Source organism: Zingiber officinale, chromosome 4A (assembly GCF_018446385.1).
Source record: "Zingiber officinale cultivar Zhangliang chromosome 4A, Zo_v1.1, whole genome shotgun sequence".
NCBI lineage: Eukaryota > Viridiplantae > Streptophyta > Magnoliopsida > Zingiberales > Zingiberaceae > Zingiber > Zingiber officinale.
This window is the reverse complement of record NC_055992.1, coordinates 143983541-144000139: the sequence shown is the minus strand read 5'-3', so window position 1 is coordinate 144000139 and position 16599 is coordinate 143983541. Positions and strand designations below refer to the sequence as shown.

The 16599-nt window shown below is 46.6% G+C and overlaps 2 protein-coding genes across 2 annotated transcripts; both read right to left on the bottom strand.

Annotated features, from left to right (window-relative positions):
• Window positions 1-2499: 2499 nt before the first annotated feature.
• Window positions 2500-3712, bottom strand: LOC121972877 (transcription elongation regulator 1-like). The gene is made up of 2 exons (XM_042524496.1): window positions 3206-3712; window positions 2500-3063 (listed from the first exon to the last, which is right to left on the bottom strand). The coding sequence occupies exons 1-2, from the start codon at window positions 3710-3712 to the stop codon at window positions 2500-2502; spliced, it is 1071 nt and encodes a 356-aa protein (XP_042380430.1).
• Window positions 3713-15093: 11381 nt separating this feature from the next.
• Window positions 15094-15615, bottom strand: LOC121972876 (putative invertase inhibitor). Its single transcript, XM_042524495.1, has one exon. The coding sequence runs from the start codon at window positions 15613-15615 to the stop codon at window positions 15094-15096; it is 522 nt and encodes a 173-aa protein (XP_042380429.1).
• Between the last annotated feature and the right edge of the window lie 984 nt (window positions 15616-16599).

Below are 16599 nucleotides of genomic sequence, written 5' to 3'. Positions count from 1 at the left end.
TGGGACGAAGAATGCACTAGAGCTTTCGAAGAGCTGAAGAAGTATCTGGAGACTCTTCCCTCTCTCTTTAAGCTAGTTGTAGGAGAACCCTTATGGGTTTACTTGTCAGCCACCCCTGAGGCTGTAGGGGCAGTGCTCGTTAAAGAACATGACAATGTACAACGGCCAGTGTATTTCTTCAGTCACTTATTGAAAGGAGCCGAGTCCCGATACACGGCACTCGAAAAGTTGGTTTACGGATTGGTTCTTATGGCTCGACGATTACGACCTTACTTTTTATAGCATCCAATCATAGTCTTAACCAATAGCACCATGGGAAGAGCACTGACCAATGTAGAAGTTGCGGGTCGGCTTATTAAATGGGCCACAGAGTTGGGAGAATATGACATACAATATCAGCCTCGCACCGCTATCAAGGCACAAGCCTTGGCAGATTTCTTAACAGAGATACATCAAACCAACCCTGAAGAAACGTGGAAGGTCTATGTGGATGGGTCTGCTAATCATCATGGAAGCGGAGTCGGGGTCTTGGTAATATCTCCTCAAGGGGATATACTTCAGTTGGCAGTTTGATTGAATTTCTGAGCCACTAACAATCAGGAAGAGTATGAGGCTTTGTTGGCTAGACTGCAAGCAGTCCGACATGTTGGGGTAGCTCGGGTAATCATCTATCCAGATTCCCAGTTGGCGACTCAGCAGGTTATCGGTAACTTTGTGATAAACTGTGATAAATTGCAAATATATCGTGAAGTTTATGAGAAGATGAAGGCAGAATTCACAGAGGTCACTGTAACCAAGATATTCAGGTCGGAGAATGGGCGGGCAGACGAATTAGCAAAGATGGCCAGTTCCTTAACTACTTGGGTGCTGGATCGGTCAACGGCACAAACCTTTCTGATAGCCCAGATAAATTTGCAAATAATGCAGAAGCAACTATTGATTGGCGGGCACCCATGGTCAATTATCTCAGGCAAGGTATCTTATCGACCGACCCCGAAGAATCTCGATTGATAAGGAGGCAGGCTCATGCTTATGTCATGATCGGGGACCAGCTCTACAAAAGGTCCTTCTCTCGACCCTTACTTAAATGCTTGAGTATGGAGGAAGCCAACCAGGCCTTGCGAGAAATACATCTGGGATGCTATGGCAATCATGTAGGCGGTCGGACATTATCTCGTAAGGTGCTCCTGGCCGGGTATTTCTGGCCTACTTTATAGAGGGATGCTCATAAGTTGGTGAACACATGCTTATCCTGCCAAAAACATCAAAACTTGACGCATCGACCTACGACCCTGCTAAGAACGTCTATAGTGTCCTGTCCTTTTGATCAATGGGGCATGGATATCGTGGGACCATTTTTGATGGCACCAGGTCAAAGGCGCTTCTTATTGGTGGCCGTAGACTATTTTTCTAAGTGGGTAGAAGCAGAAGCCCTGGCCCGGATCACAGAAGATGCTGTCATTCAATTCTTGTGGAAGAACATCCTTTGTAGGTTTGGTATTCCTCACAAGCTGGTGTCTGACAATGGAAGGCAATTTCAAGGACAAAGAATCCAGCCCTGGTGCAAGGGATTTGACATAACGCAAGCCCTCACTTCAGTAGCTTATCCTCAAAGTAATGGTCAGACCGAGGTAATCAACAGAGAGATAGTGCGAGGTTTTAAGGTCAAGCTGGATCATGTCGGAGGCAATTAGGTGGAAGAGCTGCCAAGCATTCTGTGGGTCTATCGTACAACACCTTGGAAGAGCACAAGTCTGACACCGTTTCACTTGGTTTATGGCAATGAGGTAGTGATGCCCATAGAAATTGGAGTACTGTCGGTCAGAAGGACACTATATGATGAAGGAAACACGGAGCGGCGGTTAGCTGAGCTGGATCTTATTAGCGAGACCCGCGACCAAACGGTGGCTCGGCTGGAGGCTTATCGACAAAGAATGAGACAGAATTACAACAGAAGAGTAGTTCCTCGATTCTTTGGAGAAGGAGATCTGGTCTGGAAGCAAATTAAGCCAGTGGGGGACATGACTAAACTAGCACCACAATGGGATGACCATATAAAGTCATTAAAAATTTGGCATCCGGAGCCTATTATTTACAAGATGAACGAGGCAAGAGGTTAGATCGACCCTGGAGCGCTAATTACTTGCGACCTTATCGAGTTTGAAGAGACAGGCCGAGAAGTGCAGACCGAGTGATAAGTCGAGCTGTGATATGTCACAGATTGGTTAGCAGAGCAAACCGGGGAAAGGAAGATCGTGGAAAGGCAGATCGGAAAAAGCAGAAACTGTATGTCCTAATATTTTCTATAACGAAGCTAAGCAATGTTAATAAAGCAAGCCTTGGAAGGCAAATGGAGAAACAGTAAAATACTTTACAAGCAATTCTCAAGTCATTATGTACAAGAAGCCAAAAATTGTCATTCAAAAGGAGCAAATATCTCATCCGGTATCTCTTTGAGGATCCGATCATGGTCTAAGAATTCAGGAGGTGGAAGGGACTTTAAATAGTCTTGCTCGTGAAGTTGTCGCAGAGCCCCGCCCGCCCCGTAGATAGCAGATGTGGAAAAACGATGTCCCACCTGTGCACAAAACTCTGGAGAACGCAGATACATAGCACGATTTTGTAAGCAGCGATTGTTCTCCCTTCTCTGTAGATCGCCAGAGCTGTTGACACGCCCTCTGTGGTTGCCCTAGCCTGAGCCAGTTCACTTCTTGCAGTAGATAATTCGGTTGCTTGGGAAGTTAGCTGGGTCTCTTGAGATTTCAAAAGGGCCTCCTGCGATTTCAACTTTTGGTCTTGATCCTGCACCAGAGCCTCGACAGCATGCAACTTTTGAGTTAACTGGTCCATAGCTCTTTGATGCTCTAAAGCCTGCTGATTCATACTCTGTTGGTGTACACTATCAGTATGACTTTGCTTTTCTTGGAGATCTCTAAGTTTATGGTCGGTTATGGCTAGAGATACTTCCAGACTATTCTTCTTTTTGGTTAAATCTTTTATTTCCGCCCTCAAAGCATGGCTAGCTTGGGCAGGATCATTCAGTTGCAGTTCTAGTTCAGCAACCTGGTCTCACAGCATCTTATTCTGATAATGAGTGGCATGAAAGGAATGGTTCACTATCAGAGATTCTGTAAAGGCCTGGAACATACAGAAAGTATATGATAAGAGCGGGAAAAGCAGCAGTTAGGAAATCTTTAAAGGTTACCTTGACATACAACTCTGCGAATTGGTCCATCTGAGCCGGGGGAGTCAAGGAATCCATATGATGCAGACTTTCTTCCCATAAAGTGGCCAGACGACCTTTTATCTTGAGGGAGCTGGTGGGAACATCTGTTTGAGACCATAACTGTTCCTCAGAAGGGAGGGTAGTACAATAATTCTGATAACTAAGCGGAGGGGGTCCTGAGGGACCCGCGGCTGAGCCTGGAGGAGTTGAAGGCTCGACGGTGGCACAAGAAGGAGCTGAAGAATGACCCTGAGGAGGTACTGCAGGCGGGATAGTGGAAGGTCGTTCTAAGGGGCCAGCTTCATCGTCCTGAGCGTGCTGTGAGGTGGAAAGATGAGCCAATGGGGATTTGGCCTGATTATTAGATGAAGTAGGGGGATCAACTACATGGCTTGGGATTGGAGGTGGAGCCACATGAGGGGATGGAGGAGAGGTAGCTGCATTTGGAGGAGGAGAAGGGATAGATGATGGGCCGGAGTTGGACATCAGGCGAGGGACTCGGTGCCGACGTCTTTGAGATAATGGCTGATCGTCAGAGTCAGAATCATAGGAGGACGACCGGGCCCTGCGTCTAGAGGGAGATAGGGCATTTTGGCTCAGGCGTTCATTTGTGGCATGAGCCCTGCGAGCCGCCTAAGAAGCCTCTCTGAAAGCGGGACCGGCGAAGGGAACATTGCCGGATCTTCTGCCAAGGGCCAGGAGCCTTTCATTAAGGGCCAGACAGGGATATAAGTTGCTCGGGGAGGACTAACCGAGGGTAGTTGTGTTGGGGGAGTAGACCAGGCCGTACGTGGGGCACGGGGGCAAGCGGGAGCCCGAGGGCGAGAGGAGATGGCCGCTCGAGGTGGACGAGTGGCCCGGGGGTGAGCAGAAGTGGCCGGTCGAGGTGCACGAGCAGTCCGAGAGCGAGTAGGACGGGCCAATAGAGAAGGTCGAACAACAGGAGACCCTCGCCGAACAGGTCTAAGCGGAGGATTGGTCAATGAAGCCCCACCGACTGAGGTCGAAGACGAGTGGGGGAGTGCTCTTCTCTCCAGGATAACTCAGCCCCGCCTCATTATCTCCATATCACTCAGAGAAAGGGGATGAACTTCCGAAGCATGGGTTAAGACTTCAGCTGCATCGGGTAAAGTGTGAAACTACTTATTATAGAAAAGATAAAATACCCACGAAATGATTACAGCACAGAAGGAGAAGCTTACCCAGGGAGCGAGGCGTCTCATGGGTCAGATTGCTCAGGCGAAAATAGGATAACAATTCCTCAGATAGTAGATGCGTTAAATTTATGCGCCAGCCGGCCAGGCGAGATAAAGCTTCCAAGTAAGAAGAGTCAAGATGAAATTCTCCCAGTTCGGGAGAGGAAGGAAGTAGCTATTGTCATCGCAAGGGCCACTCCACATCACAGGGAAAGGCGATGAAGAAAAATTGGTCCCTCCAGCTGGGGTCAGAAGGCGGTAGGGATGAGAAAAAATTAGTTCGGAGACGGGGCTGGAAACGAAATGTGCCTTCTTCCTGTTGCCGTAGGGTGAAGAAGCAATGGAATAAGTGGGCGGACCAGGATATTTCGCACACTTCACACAGAATTACAAAGCCGCAAAGGATTATTATGGAGTTCGGTGTCAGTTGCCCCAAAGGAATATGGAAATAGCGGCCTATGTCGGTAAAGAAAGGATGGATAGGAAGACGAAGGCCGGCCACGAATTGTTCTCTAAAGAAGGTGCTAGAGCTAACAGGGAGATTGAAGAACTAATGTATTCCAGTAGGGATGATCACTTGCACGTCATCTTCGACCCCATAAGTGTAACGTAGGTCATCTCGAGTACATTCATCGAAAGAGGAAGAGTCGGGATAAAGTATCGACACCAAAGAAGAGAGAAAAGAAGAGGACGCCATAAGAAGCGGAGACAAAAAGAGGAAGGGTCAAGCGAAAAAGAATCGAGGTGAAAGTAGCAGGAGCAGGAGGGATTCAAGTAAAAGGAAGAAGAAAAGGACGTCTAACTTCACAAGTTGAAAGCGAGGGGAATATTTATAGGCGCCCAGCAAAGGGGTAATTTCGTCAGATTATCATCCACCGGCGCAAAATAATGGGCGGGAACAACGAGAGCCGTAAGATCAGCCTTGGAAGTAACGCCTAGGGGCATACTTAGAAAAGTACTGGCACGAAGTACGAAGAGACGGACCTGGGAAAAGATACCTAGTGTTCTTAAAAAAGTAACCGTGCTTTCCCGAGCTGGCATATCTCTTAAATAACGACCTGTATCTGAGAAGACCTGGATAACGAGGGGTCCTGGTTTACCCTTAATTTCCTGGTCGCCTTCTATACAGACCTGGAGCAGGACGGATCCTGGCGTGTGCATAACTTTTAATGTCTCGGTCTTCAATTAGACTGACCTGTAAACGAGGCCAAGGACAGTTCGAGGCGCAAGACTAAAGCGGAATCAGCAGAGGAAGGGAGTAAGTCGGGGATTCGAGGCGCAAGACTAAAGCGGAATCAGCAGAGGAAGGGAGTAGGTCGGGGAATTAGAAGGATCTCTGACCAGGGGTACATGAGACCTAAAATAAAGGGGCGAAGCACGAACACGAGAAGGGCCGATTATCAACAACAGTAGATCAACATATTATCAGTCGATTACTTTGATGAAAGAAGTAGAGTTGATCAAGTACAATTTTACATCAAGACATGCAATACATGGTGCCATTCTAGGGACGGTTGTCCGCGGGAGCCAAGTCATCAACAGTAGGGTCCGCAGGAGGCTCAGGGGAGCAAGGAGCAGGGTCATCCGGAGGCTCGGGCAGAAGGAAGAAGTCGTCATCATCCTTAAAAGAGGGGAAGGACTCATCAGAAATCTCATCCATGATGCGACCTATATCCAAAAAATCTTCCGAAGGGACAGCTAGAATCATATTCTGTTTAAGCATTTGGCGAGCTCCTCCGCCCATGCCGCAGCATACCATGAAATTCATTAGATCTCCCATTTTCTTCATGAAGAAGGGGGAGGTAACATATGCTTGCCTGTAGGCTCTCAACCGATCCACTTCGCCTTCCTGATAATCGGCCAACTGTGTCTCCGCTTTCTCCTTGTCAGCACGGGCTTGAGTCAGGGCTTCTTGACTTTGGGAAGCGACCTCTTGAATTTTCAGAAGGTTAGCTTGCACAGATCTGAGAGTAGCTTGGCTGGCCTCCCATTGGCTTTGAAGAGTTTTCTCCCGGCCGGCGCTAGAGGCCAATTGACCCTGAACTTCTGCTAGGGTCTTTTGTAGGTTCTCCCAGGTTTCCTGTAGGCCAACCAATTGAGCATTCTTCTTATCTAGCTCAACTGCTAGCTCCTGACGCTGCTCCACTTCAGAAGCCTATTCCGACACTTTTGTTTGAAGAGCTGCTTCTAAATCTCTTATCTTGTCAAAAGCCGCATGTGAGATATTGCGGGCAGACTCGGCAGATTCTCCAATTAAGCGAAGATAGTGAGCCAGATCTCCAGGGGTCGGGTTGAGTGGATCGTGAGGAGTAAGGGGCAACTCTATTTCCTCCAGACGAGCCTTCAGCGCTTCATTGTCCCTCTGTAAGCTGCAGGCATACTGGACGACACTTAGGTTGGCGGAGCAGGTCTGTGTTAGATATAAGAAAAGTTATAAAAGATCATAGCAGAGGACCAATAAGATAAAAAGACTTACAGCAGCCATCAGACAGACTGCTTGATCTAGCCCCCCCATCGGAGGGTTCTTCCAAAACTTGCGATTGCCAGAGCGCTAGGAGGCTGCTAAGTCTCCCTCTAACTCGATCAAAGCAGTAAGGGGAGGATCCCCTTCAGCGATTTCTGCAGCGGCCCCTGAGCCTGCGGAGGAAGGCACGCGCCAAAAATCAGTAAAAGAATATTTCTTGCAGGTTTTCCTCCGGGATCTAGAGGTAAACACAGGAAGATCTAAGGGATGGGAGGCAGATGGAGTGGCAGAGCTCCCTGGCTGGTCCATTAAAGGTAAAGGTGGCTGACCAGGAGAAGAAGTTGATACTTGCAAAGAAGCCTGCTCAGGAATTATATCTCGACCTGGAGCCAGGACTGATATGCGGGGCGACACTACAGGAACCTCAGGCCCCATCATGCTCTCCTGGGCAGGAGAAGCAGCCGGGATTTCCAAAGAGCGATGGGTAGCAGAAGAGCGACGGCTGGAAATGATAGGTGGGGGTGACGCTTGAATAGCTGGAGTCACTCTTTTCCTCTTGCGTTGGAGTTTCAGGCGTCCAGCCGGTCGGGGGAATGCCACTTGCCTCTCCTCAACCTGCTCTCCAACGGCCTCCCCGGCCTGTTCTTCGGAGACTTCCTCAATCTGCCCTACCGTGGACAGATCAGCCTATTCTACAGCAACCGGGCCTTCTGCTGGAGCCACATCCATGGGAAGCGCTGAGGAAGTTCCTTCCAGGGTCGTCGCCGGCGGAATAGGTGGTGGAGCAGAAGGAGCGTATTGCGAAGCAAAAGGACCAGACCGGGAGGAAGCTGCTACACCTTGTCTAAGCGCCTCACCTAGGTCTTTCAAATAAGAGGCAGACCGGCGCTTAACATCAGAGGAGTAGGCTCGGTACATGGCAGCTTCTGCGATAAGGGAGAAAGATACCTCAGTTAGCGAATAATAGATGAAAGAAAAATGGGGCCTTACCAAACGGAGCCCCGATGTCCTTCTGAACAGGGCTGAGCCCAAACAAATATAGAAAGTCTTCCAGCAACAATACAAAAAAGTTAACAAGCACGCCTTGAAGTGCTTCAGAAGCATGGGCACAAGAAAGCTGGTGTTGATGTATAGGGAGGTCGGCCGGGAGGTCGGGGTGCCATTGTATGGGCCCGACCAGCGGCTGGGGCAGTCTGACAAAGAAAAAACGGCATTTCCACCCTTTGTTCGAGGAAGGCATGTCCGAAAAGAACTTGTAGTCGGGCCTACCTTGTACCATAAACACTCCAGGCTCCGAGCGTTTGAAGGAATAGAAGTGATGAAAAATATGAACAGTCAAGGGAAGTTGGTATATGCGACAAAGAATCACGGTGCAGCAAACTGCCCTAAAGAAGTTAGGAGCAAACTGGGAGATGCAAATGCCAAAATATTCACTCAGGGAAGAAATGAATGGATGGATGGGAAACCGAAGGCCTCCTAAAATCTGGTCTCTAAAAATGATCACGAAACCTTCCGGAGGGTTAGCAGGATGCTCTTGCGGTGTGGGAACTCGGAGTTCATAAGCGTCACTAAGGTGCAGGTCCGAACAAATCACGGATAGGTCGTGGTCATCTATATCTGAAATGAAGCAGGAATACCAAAGAGTGGTCTTACCATCAGCCATTATCGGGGTAAAGAGGGTTGAGGAAGAGATTGGTCGAGGAGGAGAAGAACGCTAGACGGAAGAGCTTAGAAGAGGAAAGGTGTGGACGCCGGAGAAGTCAAAGCAACAGGAAGCAAGCAGTCAAAACGCGCAAGGCAATGACTGCGGACGACCTTTAGGGTTTATAAAGGAAGTTCTCCTAGGGAATATCGAAAAGAAGGGTATCTTTTTGGGTGAAGCGCTTAAAATCGTCCGATCATCGAAGAACATACCCTTATGGGAAAGCGTGTACAAAAAGGAGTGGCGTGAGCGGCATCATTTTGCATAAGCAATAAAGGCAGGGGACAGGTGTCGACCTCCTAGGAGCCGTATTAATGATGGACGTGATAAGGAAATTATGATATGAAGCAAGCGTACGGAAACACTTACCACACGCTTTTCTGGGGAACCGTGGAAGAAAAGTAGCGGGAAAGAAATTCAAATACAGCAAGGCCGAGGCTGAGTAAGGCATTAATATGGTTATCTTCACAGTACCACTAATAATATATTTCTTAATGACAGACGAAGTCGAAGCTCTTCGAGTAATTCCCGGTCGGTGGTTCGGCCCCCAGGCCGGTGACGTATATACTGACCGGGAGGTCGACCCCCCAGGTCAGCGGTATATATCCCGAGCACAAGATCGAGCCCCTGGTTGACAACATTCAACTGGGCCAAACGTTTATTCCTCATGCTTGCAACATATATATATATATATATATATATATATATATATATATATATATATATATATATATATATATATATATATATATATATATATATATTGAGATCCAACAGTTGGACCTAGTGAGTTATCTCAACGATGAGTCGATGACCTTTTAGGTCGGTAGTTCCAGACTCTCATCCTAGTGCGAGTTATAAGTGAGCTCTGCTCTCACACCCAACGACCGAGCTGCTCGGTCGGCTGTCCCAGACTCTCGCCCCAGTGCGAGTTATAAGTGAGCTCTGCTCTCATGCCTAACTACCGAGCTGCTCGGTCGGCTGTTCCAGACTCTCGCCCCAGTGCGATTTATAAGTGAGCTCTGCTCTCACGCCCAACGACCGAGCTGCTCGGTCGGCTGTCCCAGACTCTTGCCCCAGTGCGAGTTATAAGTGAGCTCTTCTATCACGCCCAACGACCGAGTTACTCGGTCGGCTATCCCAGACTCTCGCCCCAGTGCGAGTTATAAGTGAGCTCTGCTCTCACGCCCAACGACCGAGCTGCTCGATCGACTGTCCCAGACTCTCGCCCCAGTGCGAGTTATAAGTGAGCTCTGCTCTCACACCCAACGACCGAGCTGCTCGGTCGGCTGTTCCAGACTCTCGCCCAGTGCGAGTTATAAGTGAGCTCTGCTCTCACGCCCAACAACCGAGCTGCTCGGTCGGCTGTCCCAGACTCTCGCCCCAGTGCGAGTTATAAGTGAGCTCTGCTCTCATGACCAACGACCTTCCTAGTCGGCTTAACAGCTTTCTCGAGCGGTATTTCTTCACGTGTATATGGGCGGGATAGAGCCTGACGTATTCTCATGCATCACTATTGGCTAGGCCAGCGAAGGGCCAAGGAGAAAATGAGGTACGCAAGTTGTTTTTGTTATCTTTGTTGGAAATATTAAAAGAATGCAGGTGTTTCATAATGATAAAGACACAAAGATACGAGAACAAAGGAATACATTCGAAAACAGACAAAACAGAAAATATGTTGCATTTCATTCAAAAAAGGAGCATATAACAGCAGCCTCAATTGCTACCAGACCCAGACATTTGAAGTCCCCTCTCTAAACGAGTTCTCGCTTGAGCCAGCTCTATCTGGACACGGTCAAGGGTGGCCTGCAGTTGATCAATGGTGGCGTTTTGTAGTCGATTCTCCTCCTTCAAAGAAGCCACCTCATCCTCGTGCTTCAGCTTCAGGTAGAGGATATGATGGAGTTGAGTGTGAAAGTCTGCTTGCGCTTTCATCTTCAGGGCCATTTCTGCCCGGGTCCTGCATTTGGCCGCTCGCCATAGCTCTTCCAGTTCCCTGCAAAGAGAGGTCTGTAGATCCCGGCTCAAGGTCATGTCATGTAAAGCCTTCTCGGTAAGAGCCAGCCGGCGACGCAGAGCAGACAACTTGGGGGGATTCCATGAACAAGTTAAGGAGTAGGTATAAAGAGAAAATGTGGATAGGAAGGGTAAAGTGCCCCAAATCTTTTATATAGAAGAGGAAGGTGAAGAGACTCCCTCGGAACCGGAGAAGACGCTTGGAAACCAGTGTAGCAGTTAAGACGGACCAGACTTGGAAGTCGAAGAGTCAGTGTGAGCATGAGGGGCGCCCGGTCGTTGCACAGGTCTGCTGAACGCCAAATAGGTTGGCAAAGGAGTCAAGAACCAGATCTGGTATTCAGAACACTGGGGTCTAGTCAGTCGGACTAGAGCCTCCTTCGACTAGACTTGAGGGGGAGACTTGTGATACGGTGCATGAGTGTGGGGTCTGTGAGATGATATGACGCGGAGTCAAAGCCACAGAAGGGTCAAAAGTCACACCAGCATGGAGGTCAGAAGTCTAGCCCCCGTGGCTAGTCAAAAGTTAAACCCGCCTGGAGGTCAAAAGTCTAGCCTCCGTGGCTGGTCAAAAGTCATGCCATCGTGGAGGTCAGGAATCAGAATTACAAGGAGATCAAGATTCCGGCCCACGTGGCTAAAGTCAAAACTTCAGTTGATGAACTGGTCAAAGGACGGTATTTACGAGTTGGGCCGGATCTGATCTCAAAGGGAATTAAAAACGGACCCGACCCACAGGGCCAAATTCAATTGAGGATCGGACCCATGGGTCAGGTATAACCAGGGGTTGGATGCGACTAGGGGGCCCGCTTATTGATGGGATGGATATACCGAATAAGACTTTCGATGAGGCGATGCAGGTTGGGGAGCAGACCCAGTGTGCAGGTCGGGACGTTCAAACTATGGATAATAGCGGACAGATGCAGGTCAGGGAGCCGACCCAGCGTGTAGGTCGGGATGATTCATACCCTGGATAGCAATATGCAGATGCGGGTCAGGAATTAGACGCTGGTCGGGACGTTCAAACCATGGATAATAGCGGACAGATGCAGGTCAGGGAGCCAACCCAGCGTGCAGGTCGGGATGATTCATACCCTGGATAGCAATAAGCAGATGCGGGTCAGGAATTAGACCCAGCGTGCAGGTCGGGACGTTCATACCATGGATAACAGCGGATAGATGCAGGTCGAGAATCAAACCCAGCGTGCAGGTCGGAACGTACATGTCTGGGATAGCAATAAGCAAATGTGGGTCGGGAATTAGACCCAGCGTGCAGGTCGGAACGTACATGCCCTGGATAGCAATAAGCAGATGCGGGTCGGGAATTAGACCCAGCATGCAGGTCCGAACATACATGACTTGGATAGCAATAAGCAGATGCGGATCGGGAATTAGACTCAGCGTGCAGTTATGAACATATATGCCTTGGATAACAATAAGTAGATGCGGGTCAGGAATCACCAGGTCGTCGGGATGTACATGCTTCGGATGATGCAGACGAAGGTGGGTCAGGAGGCCAGACACTACATGACAAATAGGCCTGCAAGGAATCGTAACCACCTGTCAGAGAACAATCATCACATGTCAGGGAATATTCTAACGGTGGGAGGCTCATACTCCCCTTGGTTCCTCCGCCAGCTTATAAGAGAAAGCCACGTGTTGACCACCGCCAGACAGAGCCTGACATCTGACATTCCCTGACATTCATCAAGTTCCAGAAGCCTCAGTTGCAGTATAAAAAGGGATGCTTTGTCCCTTACGGAGGGACGCTCACTCGTCATTTCTTACCAGTCTTTTACTTTTCGTGCTTTCTCTGTGATTTCTGGAGAAAAAGTACCTAACTTGAGCATCAGAGGGCCTGACCCGGGGACTTTTTCCCTGGTTTCTGGTCTCTAACGACCGGTGAACTCGTCTGAGTGTGTGCTGATCAATAGCGTCATCATCCTGATCATTTCTCTCTGTAGAACAGCCCGTGTGAGCCTGTCCAGGGGGTACCTCGCTGATTCAGCATCTCAACGACTCTCCGTCAACTTTTAGCACAACAAGGCCCGTCTTCATCCGACTCAGCTTCCGGACGGGATCATGAAGCATCACTACAATAGACAAAACAAATGATGAGTTGGGAGAGAAAACAATGAACTCAATGCAAAGATATAGACATAATAAATTAGGAAAGTAGCAATGGCCTTGCCACATGCAAGAGTAGTCAAACAAGATAAGCCCCCAGTTGGTAAGTGTGTGCGATGATAACTATAATGGTGGGGGGTCGAAACTCGACAAGAGATTTCACCTATGCACTTGCCAATTTAGATTCTTGTTGAACTCCCTCTTAATGATGTGGGGGCGGGGGCTGCTAATATGACGGTACCACTCAGTCCAAAAAGATACATTTGATAAACTTGGAAGATAATTTATCTCAACAGTTTCGCAAATTCACTGGATGTTAACTAACTTCTTTGCTACACTAGTCTACAAGAAAGAATGGCAAAATTAAAAATCAGCTTGTAGCTATGAGTATAGTTCTCCCTAAGTATAGAGGTGAGAAGTGATACAAGTAATCACAAGGGGGAAAGAGAGGTGAAGAAAATTTCAACATGTTGGTGTAATCATGCCCCTAAGCGTATATAACATGTAATTTTGATGTTTAAGCTAAGTTTAAGTTATGAGATTCTTGTTATTCCACACGTGTGTCAAGTATGCAGGTGGTATTATAAGCACAATTGATGAAAATCTAAGTAGCTCGATCAGGATCGACCACTTTTTAGGATGAAATCCTAACAAGTCAAGGAAGTCAGATGCTAAAAAAGAAGATGACTCTCTAAGCATGCTAAAAAGAAGTGATCACTCATGGGCTGCATCTGTTGCTGGTGTTTTAATTCTATATTCAACGATTGGTCAATACTCTTTTGATCTTAGAAAATTCTCCATCAGCATACTTCAATGGTCATGGTGACCATCAAAATGTGGAATCGCAGGTTGCACAAAATTATTATCATACACCATTGAGTCTTACTGCTACAAGATGAAAGCTGCTGCTTCTTTGTGGCTCTGATACCACTGATACAATGGCCAGGAAGAAGAAAAAGAGATGTATTGGCACGGAAAAGCAAAAGAGATGTATTGGAATGGAAATACATTGCTTGTTGATGAAGAAATTGAGCCTATAAATAGAGCACAGATCTCCTGGATCACTTTTTTGTGATCCATGGGATGTGCCACTCGTATTTGTGGCTGGATCGCGATCGCGATTCAGCTGCAAATGATTGTGATCCCTTCCTGGGTTCACCGTCCTCATCAGATTATAATTTTTGTTTACAGCGGGTGGTCGGAGGTCGCCCGAAGGCCTCCAGTGGTGGATAAGTGACCAGGTTACTAGGTGCCGAGCGAGGGTGTCCTCCAGGCGGCCTCCGACTGCCCGCTCTGAATAAAAATTATAACCTGGTGGGAATGGTGAATCCAGGAAGGGATCACAACCATTTACGGCCAGATCGCAATCATGATCCGACCTCAAATGCGAGTGACACATCCCCTGGACCACCCTCCTATAAATAGGCTTTACATGGGGACTTTTCAAACTCTATCTCCTATAAAGTAGGATCAATAGATAAGAATCAAAAGACTCGGACAAATTAAAATGACTAACACCTAAAGACTTGGACAATGGATAAAACTTTCAATAAAAAAATATTTTAAATCTTAACAGTCCATCACTCAAATTAAGTGATTATAATCGTTGAGACTAAATTAATGGAGAGATTATTGAGATGAGCTTGCAATAGACATTTTTTTAAAATCATCTCCTACAGTAGGTATTTTTTTTTTAATTTTTGATGGGTTCACTGGTTGAGCCGCCTAACCCACAATCCGTCTTGGATTGAGTCGGATTGGGAATTTTCTAATCCGCCAAGATGACGGATCAAACCACCTCGCCAAATAATTGACTCACCACAGACCGACCTGCGCTACTATGAGTTAACCCATCTGACAACTCTATTAATCAATACCTACATATTTCCTTTCATACAAACTCCAACTTACAATATACCTTATATTTCATAATTCATTTAACTCGAGGTTATAACAAAGTTATAATAAATAAAAACTTATTTTATATATATATATACACACGAGCATGCTAACTTAAAAATATTTATATTTAACATTGTTGAGGAACAAATAGATATGTTTTTTATTTAAGTTGCATAAATTTTAAATTTTTTAATCAATCTAAAGTAAATTTATCGATCAAATTAGAATAAACTCAAGACCTAAAATTAATTTTTGTCAGATTAATTAGATGGACCAAAAATTATATATAAAAAAATAACTATATGAATGAATTTCTAAATCCATTTGTTTATTTGGTAAACAAAAGAAAAGGAAAGGAAAACAATTTCATGCTAACATTTCATTTTTGATTACGGAGTACAGTGAAGAAAGTTTTCCATCGAAATCTTTCCATAATTCCGTCTCCCAAGTAAACATAACATTAGTTAAAAAACAAATGAGCAAGTTCCAAGGTGAGGCTGCAGAGCTGCTCTTGATCCTTGTCATCGGCCTTCAGCGGCGACGGCATCGACAACGTAAAACTTAATTCTGCGAACGCACTCTCACAGTTGCTCGGCGCATCAAAGCAGGCGCTGAGGGCGCTCATGCCGTCGCCCTTGCGGCTCTCTTTGATGGCGCTCCTCGCCTTGTTGAGGTCAAGGATCAGGACTTCGTACAGCTCGCTGCAGATCGATAGGCACATCCTCTCTTCCTTGCCCTGCGAGCTCTTCAGCAGCGTCTGGATCTTAGCGAAGACCTCCACCGCCTTGTCGGAGGACAGGTTGGTGGCGATGACGGCCTGGCCACGAAGGTCGGCGGTGGCGCTGGCGGGATCCGATTGCAACGTCTTCACGCAGAAGTCATAATCGGAGACGGCCTTACAGGTGGACTCCACCGTAGCGTGCGCAGCGGGCGAGAGGATGAGAAGGACGGCAGCGAGCACGAGCAGATCAGTAGGCCTCATCGTCGTCTTTGATTAATCACTAATTAATCGATTTGTTTTTTTTATGTCTCAAATTAGGAGCAGATCGTGCAAATTTATAGGGGTTATCTGTATAATTTTGGAAAGAAATAAATTTTATACGAAGGATAAATAATTTTCAATTTTCACAATCTTTAATAATATTTAATTACGATTTAATGGAAGAAAATATGTAGGATATTTAATACAATGCATAATGATAGAGCCTAGTCATTAGATTTAGGAATGATCTGCATAATTTTGGGAAGAAATTAATTTTATACGAAGGATAAATAATTTCCATGATTTTACAATCTTTAATAATATTTAATTACGATTTAATGGAAGGATATATGTAGGGTATTTAATACGGTACATAATGATAAAGCCTAATCGTTGGATTTAGGGATGATCTACATAATTTTGGGAATAAATTAATTTTATACAAAGGATAAATAATTTCCACGATTTCACAATCTTTAATAATATGTAATTATGATTTAATGGAAGGAAATATGTAGGGTATTTAATACGGTGCATAATGGTAGAGCCTAGTCGTTGGGAGTCAAGGATACGTAACAGTCAGAGAATTAAGGGGACGTGACAATCAACAGTCAAGGAGACGTGATAGTCAACAGTCAGGTGGACGTGACAGTCAGCAGATAGGGAAAGAAGGGGTAGGACCGCCCGATGTCGTCAAACTTATAATGTCAGGTCGGGTGCTTACATATCAAGATCCATATATGAATCATGGTTCACAATCTGGGTGATGCTTGACCTGGATTTGATTGGTCGAGTTTTTCACGACTCGGTTATATCCAGGTCTGGTTCTCTCAGTAGGCCAACTCTCGATCATCCCAAGCTGCCCTAATCATACCCAAGCGGGACGAAGGTGTTACACGATAATAAGGTCAGGGAATGGTAACCGCCTGTTAGAGAATAACTGATGTATGTTAGGGAATATTCCAAGGGTCAGCGGTTATTTGC

Bases quoted from the DNA above. Each gene is read 5' to 3' on its own strand.
- LOC121972876 (XM_042524495.1), bottom strand. From the start codon at position 15,615: ATGAGGCCTACTGATCTGCTCGTGCTCGCTGCCGTCCTTCTCATCCTC.
- LOC121972877 (XM_042524496.1), bottom strand. From the start codon at position 3,712: ATGTCCAACTCCGGCCCATCATCTATCCCTTCTCCTCCTCCAAATGCA. The intron at 3,064-3,205 runs GTAACCTTTAAA...CTGTGAGACCAG, and splicing joins TCGCAGAGTTGTATGTCAAG to GTTGCTGAACTAGAACTGCA.